This window comes from Rhinatrema bivittatum, chromosome 3, assembly GCF_901001135.1.
Source record: "Rhinatrema bivittatum chromosome 3, aRhiBiv1.1, whole genome shotgun sequence".
Taxonomy (NCBI): Eukaryota; Metazoa; Chordata; class Amphibia; order Gymnophiona; family Rhinatrematidae; genus Rhinatrema; species Rhinatrema bivittatum.
The window spans coordinates 479268066-479291554 of NC_042617.1; the positions used below are offsets into that span (position 1 = coordinate 479268066).

Genomic DNA, 23489 nt, shown 5'->3' on the forward strand with positions numbered 1-23489 from the left:
TCTCCCAATATGCAGACATATGCAGACGCAGAAGTGCCAGGCCATGCAAAACGGGCAGGCTGGGGGGGCGGAGTCTGGGCGGGGCTAGTGGCCAAAGGAGCAGTAAATGTTAAAAAAAAATATTAGCTTAGATAGGTAGAGGTTAGAGGTCAGGGAGGAGAGGGGAAAAGATAGGAAGGGTAGTTAGGGAGATAGGGAAGTTCCCTCCCAGTCCGCTCCTTAATTGGAGCGGACTGGGAGGGAACTGGGGAAGGCCCTATTGTGTCGCTGCGTGTTTCTTTAGAAAATTCCACCCTCCCCCAGTGTTATGCACACGGGTATTGTTTTTTTTATAACATGTGCGTGGCGACACACACATGTTATAATATCGGCGCATCCATATGTGCGCGCAAGGAACCGCGCGCACAGGTTTTAAAATCGACCCCATAGACAGTAACTTTAAAATGGGCGTGCAGACGCTCATAAGATGGAATTTTAAATCGTGTGTGCAATTATGTACATTGATTTAAAATACACCTATGTGTGCTCCTAATTTTAAGCTGTTACTCGAGAAACCTATTTCACATATCTTCCTTAGGACTTTGTTGGCTTTAATGTATGCAGGTTAGTGGATTTTAAAAAATGCTCACGTGAAGGACTGTCCCAGTTTTACCCATTAGTCCACCAGTTTGCCCAGTCTGTCTCAAGGTCATCCAGACCCTCTGGTTCTTCAGCCTGCACTCCCCTCTGTTGAAAAAGACCCCTCACCCAGTTGCTGTAGGCCTAAACAAATTTATGCAGAGTTACACTTCATCAAGAGCAGAAATAAACATGCATGGCTAAAAGCCCACTCCGAACAGTGGCCACCTAATTTGAAATTCAGATTTAAGGGCATAAATTTAGGTTCTGGCCCAGAGTACCCCTGACACACTCCAACTCCCCCCCTCCCCTTAATTTTTTTTACATGTATATATATATGCACATAATTTGCGGCTTTTCAAATATGTGGTGCTCCCTTGTAGCCCATATACTCGTGTATATGGGCCTTTTAATGCCCATGTACACGAGTATTTGGGTTACAATGCGAGCAATGCTTTTAAAATTCACTCCTTAGGAATGAATTTTCAAAGGAGTTATGTGTGTAAAAGTAGCAATTTTCGAAAGCCCAGTTTTATGTGCCTAAAACCTTTTGAAAATTTCTTATATACTTTTGAATTTTCAAATGTATGCACTTAACTTTGCTTGAAAAACTACCTGCTCAAATCAGTAGGTGTAAATGTGTGCAGGTAGTTTTTCTGGGCTAATTTTCAAAGGGAAAGTGCATGTGTACTTTCCCTTTTAACAGGAGATGTGTGTAAAATCCAAGTTTAGCACAGAATATGTCCTAGAACAGTGGCTCTCAAAACCCTCCTGCGGGATCCCCAGCCAGTCGAGTTGTTGGGATATCTGCTCTAATTATGTATGAGATAGATTTGCACATACTGTCTCCATGTCATGCAAATTTTATCTCATGTATATTCATTATGGATATACTGAAAACCTGACTGGCTGCAGTACCTTCAGTACAGGTTGGGGAACCACTGTCATAGAAGGTTGCATGGTGTTGTAGGAGTGGGATATATGAGGGTTATACCCCTGTATTCTGGCACAGCTGCTAGAGATGTTTGTGACAGATGAGGCTCCAGTGATGAGTACTTTTAGTTTTGTTGACCTGTGTCAGAGGGTTGAGATTATGATGCCGTGACAACATGATGGGTTGAGGATTGCTTGTGTATGACTAGTATCCTGTGAATGTTTTTATTTATTTTTTATTTGATTTTTATATTCAGCTTTTTGGCACTTCAAAGTGGATTACATTCAGGTACTGTAGTTATTTCTCTGTCCCCAGAGGGCTCACAATCATATAGGGCAGGGGTGGGCACTTCCGGTCCTCGAGGGCCACAAACCAGTCTGGTTTTCAGGATATCCCTAATGAAGATGCATGAGAGAGATTTGCAGTGTTTAAAGTCTGCTGCTCTAACCACTAAGCTACTCCTCCCCTCTTTTTACCTTATGGAGAGAACAAATACATCTGAAGAATGTAGAATAATGTTTCTGTAGGGAATAAGTCTGGTATGTATGGTTTTTTTTAATCTGGTTATTTGCTGACCTTGCATGCTAGCATCTTCTAAAAGCTTGCAGCTTGCTCAGGCATTGGGTGGTTTTCTGATTGTTTCCTGTATGAATGCGATGGCTTTTCCTACTTTTTTTCCCACAAAACTGGGTGAATACATTTCAGAGAGAATACAAATAAGGCAGTGCGGAGATTGACTCGTACGCAGCTGTTTTTGGCTTCTTCGTCTGCACTGTCTTTACGGAGTCTGAGCATGCTCAGTGTGGTATCCAAACAGGGACATATCATCTCTAAAGCTACAGCATATATTTAGTGTCCACTTCCTGTGTTGCAGTCCCTATTTAATGATTTTGATAACTCTTTTGACTCACAAATAACAGGAATTTAGTGGTTCCAGACTACACAGCTATCCCTCTGAAGTCCTTGTACTCTGTCATTTCCATAATTTTGTATCTTTATAAGACAATTTAAGTAGTATAATATTACCACCCTGATACATTTAAAGTATGCAACAGTAAAGGAGTTGTGGTCACCGAGGATGGATTTTGTCTTCTGCAACCCCTATGCACTATTAGTGCTAGGGCTGTGCCCCTCCCCCCCCAACACCACCAGTCCTGGAATTCTGTTTCTGAGACCCTCTCCTTTACAGCAGACCTCTGTCTTCCATTCCCTCGGACATACAGTTTTATCCCTCCAATTCCAACTGATTTAATTGCCACTCCTCCCTAGGACTGGTCCTCCAATTCTATGCACCCACCCTTCCCCCGCTTGCCCCTTCACTAACATCAGAGCTCTGGCTCTGCTGCTGGCACTGCTGTTATCACAAGACAACAGTCAGGGACTGAGTAAACCCGCAACCCCATGTTCACAGGCACTGAAGTGTCCCCATCCCTTTTGGGCTTCAGTGTAAGAGGCAAGGACTGTGGGCTTACTCAGTCCCTGCATGGTGCCTTGCGGTAACAGCTGCATCATCATCGGAGCCAGAGTGTTGGGTGAAGAAGGGAGGCAGTAGGAAATAAAATCAAGGCCCAAGGGGAGAGGAGGCTAGTGCTGGGATGGAATAAGTGGGCAGTAGGGGGCAGGAACTATGTTGACCTCCGAATTTTATTATCCTAGGCATAGACTTAGTGTGCCTGTGTGTAAATCCAGGGCCGGTGACCACAATGACAGGTTCCCATCATATTTATATCAATCAATCAAATGTGTAAAAAATAATAATAATAAAATAAAAACACAAGAAGAAAATGTTGAAAAAGAAAAAGGCCCAGGATTAAGATTTACAGCAAAAGAGTCAAGTAACAAGCCAGATGGGTCTTTTGAACAAGCTGAGTACTTATTATTGCTTTCTGTTATATGTTTTTCTTTCCTTTAGTCATCTGGTCCATCCAAGACTGAAAATCAAACCCAAGGGCAGCTTCTTGCAACAAGTGTGAGGTGGGGGCAAACACCTATCAACCAGTCTACCCCCTGGGATACAGAGGAACCTCCATCGAAACAAATGAGAGAAAATGAAACCCCAGGTAGCTATCGGGAGTGCTTATACCTGTCAGAATGTTGTATCCGAACTGAGCCTTTATCTACATTTCACGAACACTTCAACCAGGTTTTCTCTTTCTTGTTTCATTCTACATCTCATCTAATAGAAGCATATTAATATGCCTGCAAGTTCATTAAGGCATTTATTTCCTGTTTATGACCCTGTGAAAGCAGGCCGGTAGTACTTTAAGCTCTCTTATGTTCAGCACCACTGGAATCTATTCTGAGCTTCAGGACACATCACGCATCGTGCTGCTGTGCCAGACTCATAATTTCAATCCATTTGTAGTGGCTGGAGCACCGCTATCTATCTATCTAGAGAGTGTTCTGTATTTGTCAGGGAGCCAGGTAAGCATGAGAGGGGGGGGGGGGAAGATGGAGACTAATTCTTGTGGAGGTGCACTTAAGCTGTATAACATACCAAATCTGTATTATTATACACAGATGTTGCGCAATCTATTTTATCAGCTGCTTTTATGTCTGACACGTTCAAATTTTGTGGAAACATCCCAAATTCTCCTCAGTCTTATTCTCACAAATAAAGAAAAAAGACCTTGGTTCCTATAAAAATGTTTTTTGGCCTTTTTTTTTTGTAGCCCATCATGTTCAGATCTGGGCGAGACTGTTGATAGTTGTTAGAATTATTCCTATTGTTTTGTTTTGTTTTGTTTTGTTTTTCCATTTCAGGTGCATCGTCGTGGACCACGGCAGTTTCAGCAAGTGGCCAGCCACCACTTATAGCTCATTCGTACGGAATGGCTCAGCCTCCGACCTACAGCCAAGCGGTGAACGTTCAGGCTCCTATCATTGGCGTGACGCCTACCATCTCCCCTCACGTTGCACCACAGCTTCCATTAATGACTGCTCATTACCAGCTTCAGCAGCACCAGCAGGCATCGAGGCCTCTCAGCAATATGGTTGTAAGTCTGCCAAGCCAGCCTATGTACAGAAGCAGCCAGCCGATGGCCATGTCTTCTCTGAGTGGAATGGGTCAGGTGCCTCACCCAGGCCATGCCGCGGTAGGGAATGGCCATTTGGCTTGCCCTCTTCTGCCTCCGCCGCCACCTCCGCTGCCTTCGGCTGCTTTACCGAATAGTGTGCCAGCTACCAATGGGCAGGCTGCCCCCCAGCCTCCGCCCAACCAGACTGTCAGCCAGGACACCACAAATGGGGTGCAAATGCTACGGACTATCGGCATGGGAAAGTATGAGTTTACAGACCCGTGGCATCCAAAAGGTAAGTTGCCTACATTTGTTTTTATTTTCTTACTGGAATGTTTTGAACCCCCAGCTCGCATGAATATGATGATAGTATGCGGTGTCCCAGGAAGGCATAAAAGGCAGTTTTGGTTAATGGAGCTGTGCCAGCAGTTCAGAGTCAAATTTCGACTCCTACGCCCTGCAGATGCATTTATGAATTAATGTTGGGGAGAAAAGTAGGCTTTATTACTGTTAAATTGACCTCTCTTGTGCCTGCCAAAAAAAATTCAAGCTTTCCTATTTTCATCTATCTTATAGGGTTATATACCTTATTTTGAAGCATATTTAACTAAAAGAATTTGTCAAGCGTACCGTAAATATTTCCAAGAGGGGCCTTTATTTTCATCCTAAATTATGCTTAAACGCCAGTGCTACTTAGCTGCTGACATGCTGATCATCAGTCAATAGCTGATGTCTTACCTAAAGCTGGTGTATGGTTCAGAAGGCAATTAATCAAGCTTACTGTATATACAAAAAAACCCTCTCGGAGCCTAAGCTTATTCAGAAAAGTAATTTATATTTATGTGCTTTTTCTAGGTTTAATTTCACCATTGCACATCTAATCTTCAGAATATAAAAAAAAATATAATGTTCAAAATGTGTAAGGAAAGTGTATGTATATGTTTGTGTGTGTCTGTGTAGATATATACATATATATAAACACATAAGAGAGCTTGAAAACCAACCTGTAAAAAAGAAAAAAAAAAGAAGGTTGCCATATTACCTTAAGAATTCCAGCGCAAACATTGTGGGATTAGATGTGGGTCATTTTTTAAAAATCTCCCCAGAGGGTTTATATCTCTAAACTCATTCTGATTTCACACTTTCTGAATAATACACAGCTTGCTCTGTTTTTTTTTCCAACTTAACTTATCCAGCATTATAATCAGATGCACTGCAGAAGGCCTCAAGACTCATCTCATTAAATTCCTGAGAGTGTCTATTTTGTTGTCTGACTTGCCAATCCAGCCTTACACCATGGTTTGAATAATTACTGAACGATAACCCAAAGAGAGAGAACAGGTCTTGCCCGTCGCAGTGATAGGGTGCTGATATTTTTAGAGTTCATTAGAGAACTGATTTGAAATTTCACATTTTGTTTCCCCTTAATTACAGTGTGTTCCATTTGACTGGGTTTTATTCCTATAGGGCTAAATTTGAATCCATTCAGTGAAAAAATGTTACATGTTCTTAATTGGCTGCTTTTTTTTTTTTACTACTTATTTTAAAAAGTGTTTTGAAATGCTGTTTGGTTTGCAATGGGTCAAGTGATCTTCTAGAATTATGCATTAAATGAATCAATTCACCAAGTGCTGTCTGAGTAAATATTTTTTTGAGGCATCTAGTATTCACATGTAGATTTATTTTCAGTTTACATTATTTTATAAACAATTGCTTTTGAAACTAGAATTTTCTGGTAAGCAAGTATATAGGATCCATACATGATTCATGGAACTTCAGCTTGCTCTAGCATGGAAGATTTTTCCAATGCTTCCTGAGAAAAAGGTCTCTAGCCAGAGGATCCCTATTTGCTAGAGAATGGAAATGAGAAATAGGGTAACTCTTCTATTACACCTAAAGTTTACATTTCTGCATGGGAGTAACCTTCATGGAGTGGCAGTTACTACTACCATCACTCTAAAAAAAAAAAAAAAAAACAAACTTACTGGGCAGACTGGATGGACATTTTTGGACTTTATCTACTGTCATTTACAATATTACTGTATTTATATGCATTATCTCAGAATAGTCAAGGCATTTGCTCTTCAAAATTCAGCCATCCTTAGTTCAAGCCCTGTGGTAACCAGACCTTGCAGCAGATCAGTGAAGTAATCCAGTAGCTTTAAAATACTCACAAATGTCGCTCACAGTTCATCTCACTGAGTGCTAAAAGTGTCTGGGTACTGGGTGTCTGTATAGCTTTTATACAAAGATGTCACCAAGAGTGGTTTGGGCTTGGCAGGAGAGGCTCTGCACCTACAGTACCTATCAGATAGATATTTATTTATTTATTTATCAATTTATTTATTATTTATTTGCTTTACTCATTTCTAGGCCACCAATCACCATTTCTTGGCAGTTTACAATATTGACATTCATAATAAAAAAAACACAGATGTTAAAAAATAAAAACATATAAGCAATCAATGACTTTCCCAAACGCTCCTCTACAGCTATACTTTAACCCCCCCACTCCCCCCCGCCGAGGTCTAAAAGTATAGATCCCATTACATTCCTTAATTGCAAATCCTTCAGGCTGAGGACTGGAGACAGTCTCTATTTATTTCTGTTTAACATAACATACTCAACCCTGGCCTCTGCCTATTATGTCTAAAACCAAGCATCTAATAATAAAACATCACTAGCTGCTTAACATATGGAAACCAAAAAAATGAGTTCATCACTTTACATTAGAGAAGGCTCGCTCAAAAAAGAATTACTTTTCCAGTTTTCCGAGCTTCAATAATGAAGGTTCTGCCTTTACCATATCCGGGGAGTGTGCCAAATGGTTGGACCTTGTACATAAAATAAGCAATCTCTAAATTCATTCAATCTGATTGCCCTGAACAAGGGAACACAAAGTAAAATTTCAAGAATCGGACCACAAACTCCTGACTGGTTGATATAATTTCAAGGTTACATTAAAAGATGGCGGCGCTAAATCACAAATTCATTTGAACACAAGCATTGCTATTTTGAATTTAATGTGCCAGATTATAGGTAGCCAATGAAGTTCAGCCAAGACAGGAGAGATGTGGACAAGCAATGAAATTCCTGAAATAATATGAGCAATCACATTCTGTAGCAATTGCATGCATGAATGGTGGAATTCGGCAGACCCAGGTACAGCAAACTGCAGTAATCAAAAAAAGAGATCATAAAAGAATACATCTCAGTTAAGTCAATTTCACTCAAAAAGGGGTGCAATCTTTGTAGTAAATGAAATTAGTAAAACACCCCCTTTACCACTCTAACAATTTGCAGTTTCATAACAATTTTGTGTCCAATATAACTCCCAGATTACCAGTCTTAGAAACAATGGGAATGGTGATATCATCTACAAGTACTTCTTTGGGAATCTGTTTGGTTGGAATTCTTGCAAGGAGAAGACCCTAGGAAGTGACCATGGTTTTGATGGTGGCTCTGACTCTTTGAAGTGGTCCTCAGTCAATTCATGACTAGGCTGGACAGTCCCAGGCTCCAGACAAATCACTTCAATGACTTGAAGGTCTCAACTCATGAGTTGAAATGGGCAAGTGCTGATCTTCAAGCAGAGGCTCCAGCATGTTGCCACTTTTTGTGAATGCTTGACTCCAAGGGTTTATATGTGGTGAATGCAGCCCATGCTCTGAAGAAGCCAGGTCTGGGGGACATCCTGGCTTCCTGATTCAAAACTGAGCCATACTGGTTCCTCAACAACTATCCACCAATTTTGAGCAACATCTTACCATGGCTTTTCATGAAAATGCACAATTTAAGCTCTGGAAAGAGTTGCCAGAGGATGTGATTAAAGAAGTTAGCTTAGCTGGGTTTAAAAAGGTTTGGACAAGTTCCTGGAGGAGAAGTCTATAAATTGCTATTAGTCAAGTTGACTTAGGGAATAGCTGCTTATTACTGGCATTAGTAGCATGAGATCTATTTAATGTTTGGGTACTTGCCAGGTACTTGTAACCTGGATTAGCCACTACTGAAAATAGGATTCTGGGCTTGATGGACCCTCAGTCTCACCCAGTATGGCAATTTCTTATGTTCTTATGAAAGTCCCCTTCAAAGTCTGGAAGTGTGCAGAATAGACAAAATAACCTCAGAAATTGTTGATTTGCATCTCAGACAAACTAGGTTGCATGTGTTGGGAAACTATGCATTCAAACCTCTCCCACCACAGGAGAGAGGTTGAGATTTTCCTCTCAATACTTTCCAATTCCTGAGAAAATCTTGGGATTCAGACTATCCTAGACCTAAGGGTCCTGAACACATTGTTGGAAAAGGAAAATTTAAAGGGTATTTCCTTAGGTTCTTCCTCTGCTAAATTAAAAGGATTGATGGTCTCCTCTGGACCCTGAAGGAGGGCCTAAGCGGGATGCATCGAAGTCCCAGAAAGTGTCTCTTATTTATAATAGGAACATAGCATTTCTATTATATCCTGACATTTGGTCTAGCTTCTGTTCTGTGCGTGTTCAACATATGTCTGGTTGTTGTCATTACATACATGCACAAGCTAGGAGTAGATGTATTTCCCATCTAGATAACTGACTGATCAAGATCAAGGCCAGGATGAACAAATTAGTGTGGATCACCTTCCAGTCGTGTAGGTATTAGGGTTTGTCTTCAACTTTCCCAAGTCTCATCTCAGCCATCACCTCATGTGGAGTTCACAGAGATTCTGCTAGATAGCCCTCAGGCCAAGACCTATCTTCCTAATGACAGAGCCCAAGATATTGTGACTGCAGCATGGGAAACAATTGTAGTCAGTAGAAAATGCTAGATCTCAGGGCTGCAGTGTTTCATGATACCTCTTAGGGATGTGCAGACCAAAAGTTTAAGTTCATAAGTCCATGTCGAAAGGGGGGTCATTTGCGGTCAATATGGACATATGGAGAATTCCATAAGTTGAGTCTATGTCCATATGTGCAAATAAAAATTTAAACCCCTCACCCGCCTTAATCCCCCCCCCCCCAAGACTTACCAAAACTCCCTGGTGGTCCAGCGGGGTCAGGACGCCATTTCTGAACTCCTTTGCAAGGAGCACGTGAGGTCGGCGTCACGTCGGAGTGATGCGGCGTCACGTGATTCCCCGCGCGTCCGCTCCCGGACCCTCACGGAACTTTTGGCCAGCTTGGGGAGTTTTGGTAAGTCTTGGGGGGGGGGATTAAAGAGGGTGAGGGGTTTAAATTTTTATTTAGATCAACAATCGCGATTTCCAACGTATTCAACATAGCTATGTTGAATAAGTTGGAAATCCGATCGTTTACGCCTCATCACTTTTTTAAGTTAAAAAAAAAAAATAAGTTGCGCTTTACATTTAAGTTCAAAACGAATGCACACCCCTAATACCTCTATTGTCTGTCTCCTTATGAAACAAACCCAATGCACATTGAATTCTCAGTAGACAGAGGACACATAGGGGCGGATTTTAAGAGCCCTACTCGCGTAAATCCGCCCGGATTTACGCCGGTGCGCCTATTTTACATAGGCCTACCGGCGCGCGCAGAGCCCCGGGACTCGCGTAAGTCCCGGGGTTCTCCGAGGGGGGCGTGTCGGGGGCGTGTCGGGGGCGGTCCCGGTCGTCGCGGCATTTTCGGGGCGTGTCGGCAGCGTTTTGGGGGCAGGTACGGGGGCGTGGCTACGGCCCGGGGCAGTCCGGGGGCGTGGCCGCGCCCTCCGTACCCGCCCCCAGGTCGCGGCCCGGCGCGCAAGAGGCCCGCTGGCGCGCGGGGATTTACGCCTCCCTCTGGGAGGCGTAAATCCCCTGACAAAGGTAAGGTGGGGGCTTAGACAGGGCCGGGTGGGTGGGTTAGGTAGGGGAAGGGAGGGGAAGGTGAGGGGAGGGCAAAAGGAAGTTCCCTCCGAGGCCGCTCCGATTTCGGAGCGGCCTCGGAGGGAATGGGGGTAGGCTGCGCGGCTCGGCGCGCGCCGGCTATACAAAATCGATAGCCTTGCGCGCGCCGATCCAGGTTTTTAGCAGATACGTGCGGCTCCGCGCGTATCTACTAAAATCCAGCGTACTTTTGTTTGCGCCTGGAGCGCAAACAAAAGTAGGCCTATTCGCGGAGTATGAAAATCCGCCCCATAGAGATTATAGGGCAGCATTCTGGTCATGGAAAAGTTAAAAAATGTCTTAGTGGCTTTCCCATTACAGTTTAACTAAGGGCCCCCTCTTCTAAACTCCATATCAAATTATACCTATCATGGATGCATCCAACCTATTCTGGGCTCTGACCTACAGGAGTTACACACCCAGGGCCCTCTTGCCTATTTTAAGATTTTATCAACCTCTTGGAGATAAGGGCTGCTCTAAATACTCTAAAGGCCTTCAGAAATCAGTTTGCCTATAAAATGTATCTGGTCCAGATGGATAATCAGATAGCCATGTTCTCGGATAGATAGCATGGTAAAATATAACTGTTTATTCAACTTTTAGGGGAAAAAACACCTTTGTATAGAAATATCATTCTTACATTTCTGAATCTTTCCTTTCAGTATCATCGTCATTGTCCACTAACCACTTTTTGTACTTATTAGGGTCCTTGCACCCTTGTGATTGGTCCCAGCAAGGTTTAATAAGTCAGCCATGAACTTTCTTAACGGTTTAATGTTTTCATAGGTATAAGAAAAGACTGGTTTATTTTGCATTTATTTTCTTGAATAGCTTCTGAATTCTTAAAAGATGAATTTTGTTTGGTTGAGTTAATTACTGCCAGATGGTATGAGTTGATTGATCCTTTTCTGCCTTTTTCTCTTTGAGATCCTGTGAGATATTGGTCTTAGTCATTATATGGTATGGTATTAATTTACCTTGTAAATTGTAATGAAACTATTCCTAGTGTACTTTGCAAAATTTAGCTGTTTTGTAAGCAAAAATTCTCATGTTCTGTTTTCAATGCTTATCACAGAAAGTGGAATGGTAGAGATTGTAGATCTGAGCAGGTATGTGTGTGTGGGTAGATTAGATAGGCTGCATGGTCTTTTTCTGCCATCAATTATCTTTTTCTGCTGTCATGTCTTCTACTCAGTGTGCAGCAGCAGCCAGGAAAGCAAATAACATGCTAGGAATTAATAAAGGAATGGAGACTAAAACAGAGAATTTCATGATGTCTATGTATCACTCCATAGTGCAATCTCATCTTGAGTATTGTGACCAGTACTGCACACCCAAGGTTCGAAAAAGGGTGACCAAAATAAAGGGGATGGAACAATTCCCTATGAGGAAAGGCTAAAGACGTTAGACTCCTCAGCTTGGAGAAGAGATGGATGAGGGGAGATATGATAGGGGTCTATAAGATGAGTGGTTTGGAACAAGTGAATCAGTTTTTTACTCTTTCAGAAAGTACAAAGACTAGGAGGACACAAAATGAAGTTGCTAAATTGTACATTGAGAACTAATAATTTATTTGTATAATTAAGCTCTGGAATTCATTCCCAGAAGATGTGATGAAAATTATCAGTGTAACTGCGTTTAAAAATGATTTGGACAAGTTCCTGGAAGAAAAATTCAGAAACCATTATTAAGGTAGAGTTGCAGAAATCCACTGCTTATTCTTGGGCTAAGCAGCTTGAAATCTGTCTAGCTCTTGGGATCCTGTCAGGTACTTGTGACCTGGATTAACCACTGTTCGAAACAGGATGCTGGGCTTGATGGACCTTTGGTCTCACCCAATATGGCAAGTCTTTTGTTTCTTATGTTTCTTACCTGAATGAGCAGGAATAGAAATAGGGTAGAGATGTAGGGTTTGGCATTCTGTCATGTGATAGTCCTAAGGACCACATACCTGGCAGGAAGAGACAGTTTCTTAACAGACAAACTATCTTCACTTGCTGGACTGCCGTATATGATTTCTAGCTCAAGATGTAACAGATTCTTTATTAAGCACAGGATCTACCCAAACAGGCTATGTTAACAAGTGTTGAACTGAAACATATGTCTTTTGCTCCAAGAGGAGATCAAAACATGGGCTATCAGTTAGACATCTATTCCTTTCACTAAGTAGCAGGTCTCCTATATCCTTATTCGTTAGTGGAGCTCTAGTGCAGTGGTTCTCAACCTTTTTTAGGCCGGGATACACCTGACAGATAGTTCTCACATGCGTGACACACTGAACATGTGACCGTCACGGGGCTATATGTTAACATACACTCTGCATCCACGGAAACCCCCTTGACCTCCAACAATGGATGCAGAGCAGAACTAGGGCATTGCCCGTACAACTCACCATGCAAAAAAAAGATATTCTGGTTCTGATGACATCTCAATAAAAGCAAAACAAACTCCCTTTACTACCAGGCACAATAGCCCTCCTTATGAAAAGGCAATAATTTACCACTAATTCATATCCTATTTAGAAAACACAACAAATAAGATTGATACAATTGCCTACATGCTAGTAAAATACCTCACCTCTGTCACATACACAGAACCAACCTTCACCAAATACAGAAAGACCACAAATTATAAATATGGAGACAAACTGGAATGGAAAACCAAAAAAAGCCACTCTGCACAGTGCAAACCTGGAGAAATGGAAAGAGAAATATAGCACCTAACACAGTCCCAGGATCTGCAGTAATGCACAGAAACTAATCTGCACAAAGTTACACCTGCATTATGGAACACATAACAACCCTATCTATGAAAAGGCAACACTACAAATATTAAATCAGGTCCTAAACACTAATTCACCTCCTATTAGGAAAACAGAACTAGCCAAGCTGCTACAGATCCCCACACAAAAATAATTGAAAAACTATATAAATAAATTTTTCAAAATAGCTGATGAACAGAATAAGGTCAAACAATTAAAACTCATAAAAATTATTAAAAATTGTCCAAATATCAATAAAATATTTAAAAACAGCAGACACATCACATAATACTCAATAATTAAAATGGCAGTCAATCAAGAAAAATAAACTTAAAATGCCACCTTTACTTACCCTCTCCAGCAACTCTCCTACTCCTTTCCCTTGAAAGCACATACCAGGAACAGTAGCAGCTGCTGAAGCTCTGTCCTCACGGTTCTCTTCTTTAGGGCCTACAAGTCACTCACACACACACACACACACACACCCCAATTAAACCCTACGACCAGTCTGTCTCACACAAAGACACCCCTCACACAAAGACACCAGTCACCTCCCTGCCTAATCTTATCTCTGTCTCTCACACGCACTCCAGTCACCTCCCTAACCAGTCTCTGTGTCTCACACACACCCCAGTCACCTCCCTGCCCAGTCTCTCTCTGTCTCTTACACACACCCATCACCTCCGTGCCCAGTCTTTCTCTGTCTCTCACACACCCCCGTCACCTCCCTGCCCAGTCTCTCTCTGTCTCGCACACACACCCGTCACCTCCCTGCCCAGTCTCTCTCTGTCTCGCACACACACCCATCACCTCCCTGCCCAATCTCTCTCACACACACACCCATCACCTCCCTGCCCAGTCTGTCTCTCACCCCTGTCACCTCCCTGCCCAGTCTCTGTCACTCACACACACCGTAGTCACCTCCCTGCCCAGTCTCTGTCTCTCACGCTCACCCCAGTCACCTCCCTGCCCAGTCTCTGTCTCTCACACTCACCCCTGTCACCTCCTTGCCCAGTCTCTGTCACTCACACACACCGCAGTCACCTCCCTGCCCAGTCTCTTTCTCTCTCACACATTTTGCTCAGAGCCCCAGTGCTGTGCTCAACTTTAATTTCGAAGTGGCAGATTTCCCAGTGCTGCAGCTGCCTTCTCAGCCACACTGAAGCAGCAAACATTTATTTTAGAAAAATATGCCACAGCACTCAAGCCTTTCTTCTGGCTGTGGGGATATCCCTAGGCTCCCGCGGCCCCCCCATCTGCCTGCTTTTACGGCCGCTGGGAGCTCCAATTGCCCCATCTGTAATCAGCATGGCTGAGTGCCGCGCTCACTGTTGCATGGGGGAACATCCCCAGAGCAACCGACCTCTTCGTGCTTGCGAGTCACTGCTGCTTTGGGGAATCCCTACTCTTATTGCGGTTCCCTGCCGCTTTGGAAGCGGGAAATCCTGATGTGGCTGGCCTCTTACATTTGTGGCTCGCCGCTATGTTTAATTTCAGCACTTCCAGCCCGTGATGGCCACAGAGTCGGGCTTCTTCGCTGCCATGGGCCTGGACACTTCCACTCCTCCCAGCTCCCCTCAAGCCACCCCAGTATAACTGAGGCTGTGGGACACCGGGAGCCGCGACACAATGGTGTGTCATGGCACACCGGTTGAGAACCGCTGATCTAGTGGTTAGAGCAGCAGGCTGAGAACCAGGGAAGAAGGCCAGGTTCAAATCCCAGTGATGCTTCTTTTGACCTTGGGCAAGTCACTTCACCCTCTGTTGCCTCAGGTATAAACTTAGGACATCATTTACTAAGCATTTTTCCTATCTACCCTAAGATTATAAGTCCTTTGGGGAAAGGGAAGTACCTGAACATAACTCAACCTGAGCTACCAATGAAGAGGGATGAGCTAAATAAATAATTTTGGGATGAGGAGGAGGAGGAAAGAAGGATAGCTAGGGGATGGGTGTGGAGAAGGAAGAAAGTCACAACCCCCCTCCAATCACACCCCATCCTCTCTTTCGCTGATCCCCCTCATACCCCAATTCCCGCTCCAGTCCTCTCCCTCACATCCTACACATCCTACACATCCTCCAATCTCTTCACTCCACTTACACCCTTGGAGATCCATTCATGCTCCACTGCCACTCCAGTCTCCTCACTCTCTCCCCCATTTCCTCCCTCACTTTCACAATGGTACACTCTCCCATCCCACAATCACTCAGTCACTTTCTTCTCTCACTCTCCCCACCTCTCCATGATACCTCACTCTCCCCCCAGCCCCAAGATCCCTTCACTCACTATCTCTCATTTACTTTCTCCTAGCACTCTCTCCCATCTCCTCACATTCCCTTTCTCCCCATTACTCAGTCTCCAACCCACTCCTATCACCTCAATTCCTCATTTACTTCCCTCCCCTTATCCCCTCACTTGGTCTCATTCACACCCCTCCTCTGATCCCTTCACTCTCCCTGGTTCATTTTCTTCTCCCATCCCCTTACTCTGCCTTTTTCACTTCCCCCTACCTGATCCATTCACCCTTCCTGGCTTGCTTCCCTTTCTTCCATCCTCTTATTCACCCTTGTTCACACCCTCCCCCTTCCACTTACTTGCTCTGATTCACTCTCCTTCTCCATCCCCAAACTCACCCTGGTTCTCTTTTCCGCATCTGATCCCCTCACTTGCTCTGGTTCTCCCCCCATCCCCTCACTTGCTCTGGTTCACCCATCCTCTCACTCACCGCAGTTCATTCTTTTCCCCCAACCCAATCTTCTCACTCCCTCTATTGCACTCCCTCCTCCTCCAGTCCCCTAACTCACCCTTATGTCATGAATAGGAGGAGTCCACTAGAAGAGGGGTGTGTTCAAAGAGTTAGAAAACATCTACAGGGAAAAGCCGTCTTGAAGCATCAAGGAAATGTTATTACATCAAATCAATTGTCAGGCAGACAGATCTTGCGAAGATTAAAGCGGTATAATCAGTTCATGGTAACAACACTGTGAGTCCCCTGACACTGGCCATGTTTCTCACTGGCTGCATTGGGAGGGACAGAACAGGAGACTGAAAAGATCTTCAACAATAATGAAACATAATATCTGTAAAATATAATAGAATTGTAGATGTAAAAATAGCAAGACCCCGCAAAACCGCTGGAAAAATCTGAAATTAAACGAGCCCAAATGTGGAAAACACGGCCCATGTCAGGAGACTGATTGTACCGATTTAAACTTCGAAAGATCTATCTGCCTGACAATTGATTTGATGCAATAAAATTTCCTTGATACTTCGACTGCTTTTCCCTGTAGATGTTTTCCAGCTTTTTGAACACAGCCCTCTCCTAGTGGATTTGTCCTTTGGTGTTTTCCTCTCTTCCCCCTGTTTGATGGTGAATAGGAGGAGGACAGCGGCCTAGCAATGCCTCAGGCCACATCATCCTCCACAGCCGGCTCCTGAGTTGTGCTTTGAACCATGTGAACTGGGGGAGTTAAGACTGAAGAACCAGGAGAGTCTCACTGGCTTGAAGAAAGATTGGGCAAACTAATAGAGCAATTGGTACAACTGCTAATGTCAATTATGCGTACATTTTAAAATATACTGACGTGGTTTTAAAATAGATAGGAAAAGTATGCATTCAATGCATTGAATGTATTCATGCATAAAAATAAATATGTGCATATATTGCAGGGTAAAGATACAAGTATTTTATAATATGTGCATATCTAATATGCACAGGTTACAAAATACTATTATAAATCTGCATGCGGCCATATATGCATGTATATACTGGCATGTTCAGTTGTTTGAAAGCTATCTTTAATATATTATCTCTTGTCTGCATTCATTCTACATTACATTTTTTAAAATGCTGTACAATAATATTGGCCTTCCTAACGGCTCCTAATGCAGTTAGTATATTCTATATATTGGTATTCTATATACTGGTCTTGTTCATCACAACAATTTCCAACATAAAAATTATACAGAGAGTTTCGTAGTGACTGTTTCCCATTCCTGTCACTAATGCTTGTCATGTCCAGGAACTTCTCCATTTTTTGACAACAGACTCTGCAAAATTTGGGGTCCAAGTGTTAACCATTTTATATTTGGACAGTGTTAATCTCTTCAAGCTATTATGTTTTTATCATTATAGTTTTAATAGAACTTTGCCACAAGACTTACATGTAGATCATCATCTTCTATTACAACATTCGTACAAGAATTCCAGTGATGCGCATTCCATGTTGGCATTCATTCTCTAGCTTCTGGCTTTTTCCATTTATGAATTGTCACTTATAGCTCTTCATACTCTTTGACTCTTAAAATTTCCCAATCTTTTCTCTCCTTTCTAGAACCATCTCCGCCTTGTATTGTACATTCTTGCTCTGCTACAATGGTTCTTCCACTCATTCTCCTTTAGCAAGCAGGGCTGAATTAGCCATAACATATGAGGTGACGTAATCTGATAGTGCTGAACAGACCCTTTTACTCTACTGATTATACAGAGTTCCTGCCTATGTGCTGCCTTGTGAACCTTTCAGTCTTATATTATCTGAGCTTCCAGACGGATGTGTACCCTCTCTCTCTCTGATTTGGAAATTTGTAGTTTTCTTTCTTTTTTAAACTTGCTTCAAGTTGCCTCATAGTCTTGTAAGTGCTTCATCAGCGCTTTTCAGTGCTATAAAAAAAACCCCTTAGTACAAAAAGTTTAAGGAATAGGGATGTGAATCGTTTTTTGACGATTTAAAACAATCGTCAGATATATTTTAAATCATCAAAAATCGTTAGAGCCGCGATACAATTTCAATTCCCCCGATTTATCGTCAAAAAATCATAAATCGGGGGAGGGGGAGGGCAGGAAAACTGGCACACCGAAACAACCCTAAAACCCACCCCGACCCTTTAAAACAAATCCCCCACCCTCCCGAACCCCCCCAAAATGTTTTAAATTACCTGGGGTCCAGTGGGGGGGTCCCGGCGCGATCTCCCGCTCTCTGGCCATGGCTGCGTTAATAGAAATGGCGCCGGTGGCCCTTTGCCCTTATCGTGTGACAGGGCAAAGGTAGCGCCGGCGCCATTTTGGTTCCTGGCACCCGACGTCACGAGTGCAGGAGATCGCTCCCGGACCCCCGCTGGACCCCCAGGGACTTTTGGCCAGCTTGGGGGGGCCTCCTGACCCCCACAAGACTTGCCAAAAGTCCCTGGGGGTCCAGCGGGGGTCCGGGAGCGATCTCATGCACTCGTGATGTCGGGTGCCAGGAACCAAAATGGCGCCGGCGCTACCTTTGCCCTGTCACACGGTAAGGGCAAAGGGCCACCGGCACCATTTCTATTAACGCAGCCATGGCCAGAGAGTGGGAGATCGCGCCGGGACCCCTCCACTGGACCCCAGGTAATTTAAAACATTTTGGGGGGGTTCGGGAGGGTGGGGAATTTGTTTTAAAGGGTCGGGGTGGGTTTTAGGGTTGTTTCGGTGTGCCGGTTTTCCCGCCCTCCCCCTATAAAACGATTTTTTAACCAAAAAAAACATGACGATCAGATTTCCCCCCCCCCCCCCCCTCAGCCAAAATCGATCGTTAAGACGATCGATCACACGATTCACATCCCTATTAAGGAATATCCAGCTCCAAGAAGGCCACTTCTAGTGGCTTCAAGGAATTTGTGTGTGGCCACAATATTTGTTACAAATACCTGGGGCCACAGCCCGCTACTATTACTGTGCCTGGATGTCACCAAGATCCCAGAGGAATAGGAATAGGAAGATGGAAGAACTTTGCAAGTCAATGAAAAGGAGTTGTTCCTCCTCGAGCTTTCTCTGCACCAAGTTGAGCATGAGCTCCTCAAGCAAGGTCTGAAAGTCTTGCAAACAGAGGTCAATGAGCTTTTCATTGCATGCCCTGTGCAGCTCATCAGTGCACTAGAAGAAGCACCATGCATGGGAGCTGGTGGCACAATTGACACCATCAAAACTAAAGTCAGGAATCAGTCTTGTCGACGCACCCAGCACCATCAAAGCATCGACTATCTGCACCGTCTTTGCTCCAGTCTGCGGTGCCATTGATGCTCCAAGCCTCAGATCTGTTGATGCATAAAAAGTCTGCACTATCAACACACCAGGACTTGGCCTCTATATCTGTCAAGACATTGTGCCTCGATTCAGCTGACACAGCCGTTTGCTCCATTGACACACGCAGCTTCAGAACCATTGAAGCTCTGTGCCCTGGTGCAATAGGAACACAGGATCAGGGCTCATTCGGTGCACTCGAGGCAAGAATAGTTATTGAGAGGCCCTGAGGGTGAATCATTTGCATTTACCTCTCTCCATGTTGACACCCTTCTCTCCATCCTGCCACCTTAATTGAGGACTTGTTGGCAGCTCTAGATCAGATATGCTCTGTTGTGCCTCTGGTTTCCATGCATCAACCAGTTCAGTTGACCTAGGAGGGGGCTCTCTTCTGGAGTCTACTAGAAGTTTCTTAGGAAGAGGAATCTAATCAGTCTAAGGCAGGAACAAGACATACCACCATTTGGAGCATGCTCTAGGAATATTCCCCTCCGAGATGAACAAGGATCCTGCCTTGATTACCTTCATCATAATTGGGGTCATGGGTTAGTGTCCCTTTTCCTCTCAGTTCCAAGGAAATATCTACAGGGATTCCATCAGACCCAAGTAAGGATGGACACAAATTCCCAGATAACGAAAGTTCACCATTGCTATTGCTAGGCATTTTGTGAAGACCCTCAGGATTGCAGAGAGCCTGAAAGGGAAAATCTTGTATTGGTAGTGAGAGGAATCTACTTTGAAACAGTAGTATTTCCAATGGGAGTGATGGATGGTTTTGAGCCAGATCCAAGGTGCACATCCAGTCTCCTGCTTGAATGAAGAATAGGATGGTGTGAAGTAACTTTATTTTGAATGTCTCCTGTTATAGGCTCTTGTTCATTCTTCATAAATCCATGATAGATCTCAAGCCCTCTGACTTCGTGGAGACCAGGAGATAGCAGGAGAACTCCTTGTCAAGTTTCTTGGAAGGCTGAGAAATAACTCCACTTCAAGATGGAGCTAGGTTAAGTGACACAGATCTGGATTAAAGGCTGAACATTGGTGCCGCACTGGAGGATGAGAGAATCATAAATAGTAACCAGATTCCACAATTTTGAAAACCTAACGATCCTTGGTTATCTTCTGCCACTCTTATAGGAAAATATGACCCTTGGGCTAAAACTACTCCAATAGAGGGGAATGATGAATAAAACAGAAAATGTCATAATGCCTCTATATCGCTCCATGGTGAGATCGCACCTTGAATACTGCGTACAATTCTGGTCGCCGCATCTCAAAAAAGATATAGTTGCAATGGAGAAGGTACAGAGAAGGGCGACCAAAATGATAAAGGAAATGAAACAGCTCCCCTATGAGGAAAGCCTAAAGAGGTTAGGACTTTTCAGCTTGGAGAAGAGACAGCTGAGGAGGGATATGATAGAGATGTTTAAAATCATGAGAGGTCTAGAATGGGTTAAGGTGAATCAGTTATTTACTCTTTCAGATAATAGACTAGGAGGCACTCCATGAAGTTAGCATATGGCACATTTAAAACTAATCAGAGAAAGTTCTTTTTCACTCAAAACACAATTAAACTCTGGAATTTGTTGCCAGAGGATGTGGTTAGTGCAGTTAGTGTAGCTGTGTTTAAAAAAAGTATTGGATACGTTCTTGGAGGAGAAGTCCATTACCTGCTATTAAGTTGACTTAGAAAATAGCCACTGCTATTACTAGCAACAGTAGCATGGAATAGACTTAGTTTTTGGGTACTTGCCAGTTTCTTATGGCCTGGATGGCCACTGTTGGAAACAGGATGCTGGGCTTGATGGACCCTTGGTCTGACCCAGTATGGCAATTTCTTATGTTCTTAAGCCACCAGTGCCATGGGATCTCAATTTCGTATTGGCACAACTAGAGAAACCACCTTATGAACAGTAAGTTGGCTACCTTAAAATTCTTTATATGGAAAGTAGAACTCCTATTCACCATCACATCAACTAGAACAGTTCGTGAGCTTCAGGCATTGGTTCATTATTCACCATACCTGCAGTCTTTCCACAAAAGAGTGGTGCTCCACAATTACCCATGTTTCTCCCAAATGTAGTTTCGTTTTTCATTTGAATCAAGCCATTGTTTTGCCCACAACTCGTGCACATAAAAGGCACTGGACTGCAATAGGGCCTTAGCATATTATCTGAAGAGAACTCAACTTTTCATGAACTTCGACATCAGAGGATGTATGGAAATTGGTTTGCCCTCCGCTTGAATGTGGTAAGCCGCAAGGGTACTGAAGTGCATCTTGAAGCAAATCCTTTGGAGCACAGCTAAATAGATCCAGGAAGCTTGCTTGACGCCAAGATGGAATACTTTTTTATTTAAAAGCATAATCTCTTCTAGTTTATAAAATTACATTTATAGGTATTCAAGTACCTTTTGAGAATTATCATTAGTGATTTACCACCCTTCTCCCTTTTGTCACTCCCACAGCTTTATAGGGACAAAGAAAACCTAAATGTTTTTCGTTGTGTATATTTATGGTTTTCATGGACCTATAGCTGTAAGTGTATGGTACCAATATTTTAAACAAAAATTGCTTTTTTTAAACTTATTACCTGTGTACTCTTTCACCATATTTGTAACTTTTTCACTGACAGTCAATAACTGTAGAAATTACACAGAACAGAATTCTGCTTATATTCCCAAGATTAATTTGTAGGGCAAATGGTCTCAGACTTGTTTAAAATGTCTGTTGCACTCTGTGTCCATTATGACAGTCAAAGATTGGGAAAAAATATGACTTTACTAGGATAGAAATATGAATTGACAGCTCATATTTTGTAAGACATTTGTTTTTGTTTTGTTTACAGACGAGGAAAATAGATAGATTCATTTTGTGTAAGGCACATCCAGAGTTCTGCAATATTTTTACAAGGTAAAGAAAACAATAGGGACAGATCTGTATATCAGTAGGTTTAAACAAACAAGCAGGACTGTTGATTTAGGAGGTACCACTGGTTTTAAGACATCGGATCTGGAAATCTAAGATCTTGGTTGAAGTCCAAGTTTGCCAAGTATCACCTCTGCTACTGAAAACATCTTCCTCACAAAACAACATTAATAGCTTGATGCAAAAAGAAATCTGTACCCAGAGAGAAAACAGACAAGAACAAGCCTAGTGAATAAATTGCTTCCCAGTACTAGAGAACATTGCTCCTCCAAGTCAGGATTAGAGTGGATTGTTAATGAAGAGAGTACATTCTATTATCCATGTAGCTGTCCTTTGACTGATCTTAAGCACCAGGCTTCAACTTCCTCTACAAATATTTAACAGCAGGCTGATTCAATAAAGTATGCTGCTGTGTAAATGCACAAAAATGTGCATTATTAACCAGAATTCTCATTGTTTCTAATGGGACCTGTTCACTAATAATCCACATTGCCACTGTAGTGCATTTCAATTGAATCGGCATATGTAGATAGATGGATACAAACATGCAGCACTGCAAAAGTGGAGGAGTAGCCTAGTGATTAGAGCAGTGGTCTATGAACCAGGAGACCAGGGTTCAAGACCCACTGTTGCTCCTTGTGACCTTGGGCAAGTCACTTTACCCTCCATTGCTTCAGGTACAAATTTAGGGGGTTATTTTCTAAAGCTTTATCATGTGTGTTAGGGCCATATTGCATGCGAAAAGGGCCTTTTTGCATGCGATATAATGCAAATTAGGGGGAGGGGAGGAGTCGGGGTGGTGCGAAGGCTGAGGACTTTTGCAGACCCGCCCCCCATTTTTGCAGGATTCATCATTCTTTGCAGAATGATGAATCCAGGCCTTAGATTGTAATCCACTTTGAAGTGCTGAAAAAAGTGCAAAAAGTGGAATATAAATCAAAATAAATAAAAGCAATAAATAAAACACTTTCATGTAATTTATTCTCCTTAAGAATGGAAGTTTGATAATGTGTCCTTGTAGGAAGTCCTTTTCAAAGCTATTTCCGCGCATAAAGCAAGTGATTCTGGGCATAAATGGGGTGTTATAAAATAGCCCAGGCAATGTGCGTATAAAAGTACATGCAGAGTTCGAGTGTAGTTTGGATTTGTACACACACTTTTGATTTGAAAAAGTAGGTACCATAAATGCAACATGCAGAAGTCTCGCCCTTCAAAGAGCAGGCGTAATGTTGTACAGGTGAATTTCTATGCATTATTTCAGATACTATTCAAAGTGAATTTATGTGCAGCAGTTTGCTTTCAGTATCTGAGTGACTCGTGCATGGAGCA

At 42.9% G+C, this 23489-nt stretch overlaps 1 protein-coding gene across 3 annotated transcripts in view; it reads left to right on the forward strand.

Moving 5' to 3' along the window:
- The window catches only part of KLHL29 (kelch like family member 29), a 1215123-nt gene that overhangs the window by 820387 nt on the left and 371247 nt on the right, over positions 1–23489 (forward strand). For all 3 annotated transcript variants that reach the window (XM_029595999.1, XM_029596000.1, XM_029596001.1), the window contains 2 exons: positions 3465–3612; positions 4316–4864. In XM_029595999.1, the coding sequence (XP_029451859.1) occupies positions 3465–3612; positions 4316–4864 (697 nt within the window). The remainder of the gene's footprint in view (positions 1–3464; positions 3613–4315; positions 4865–23489) is intronic.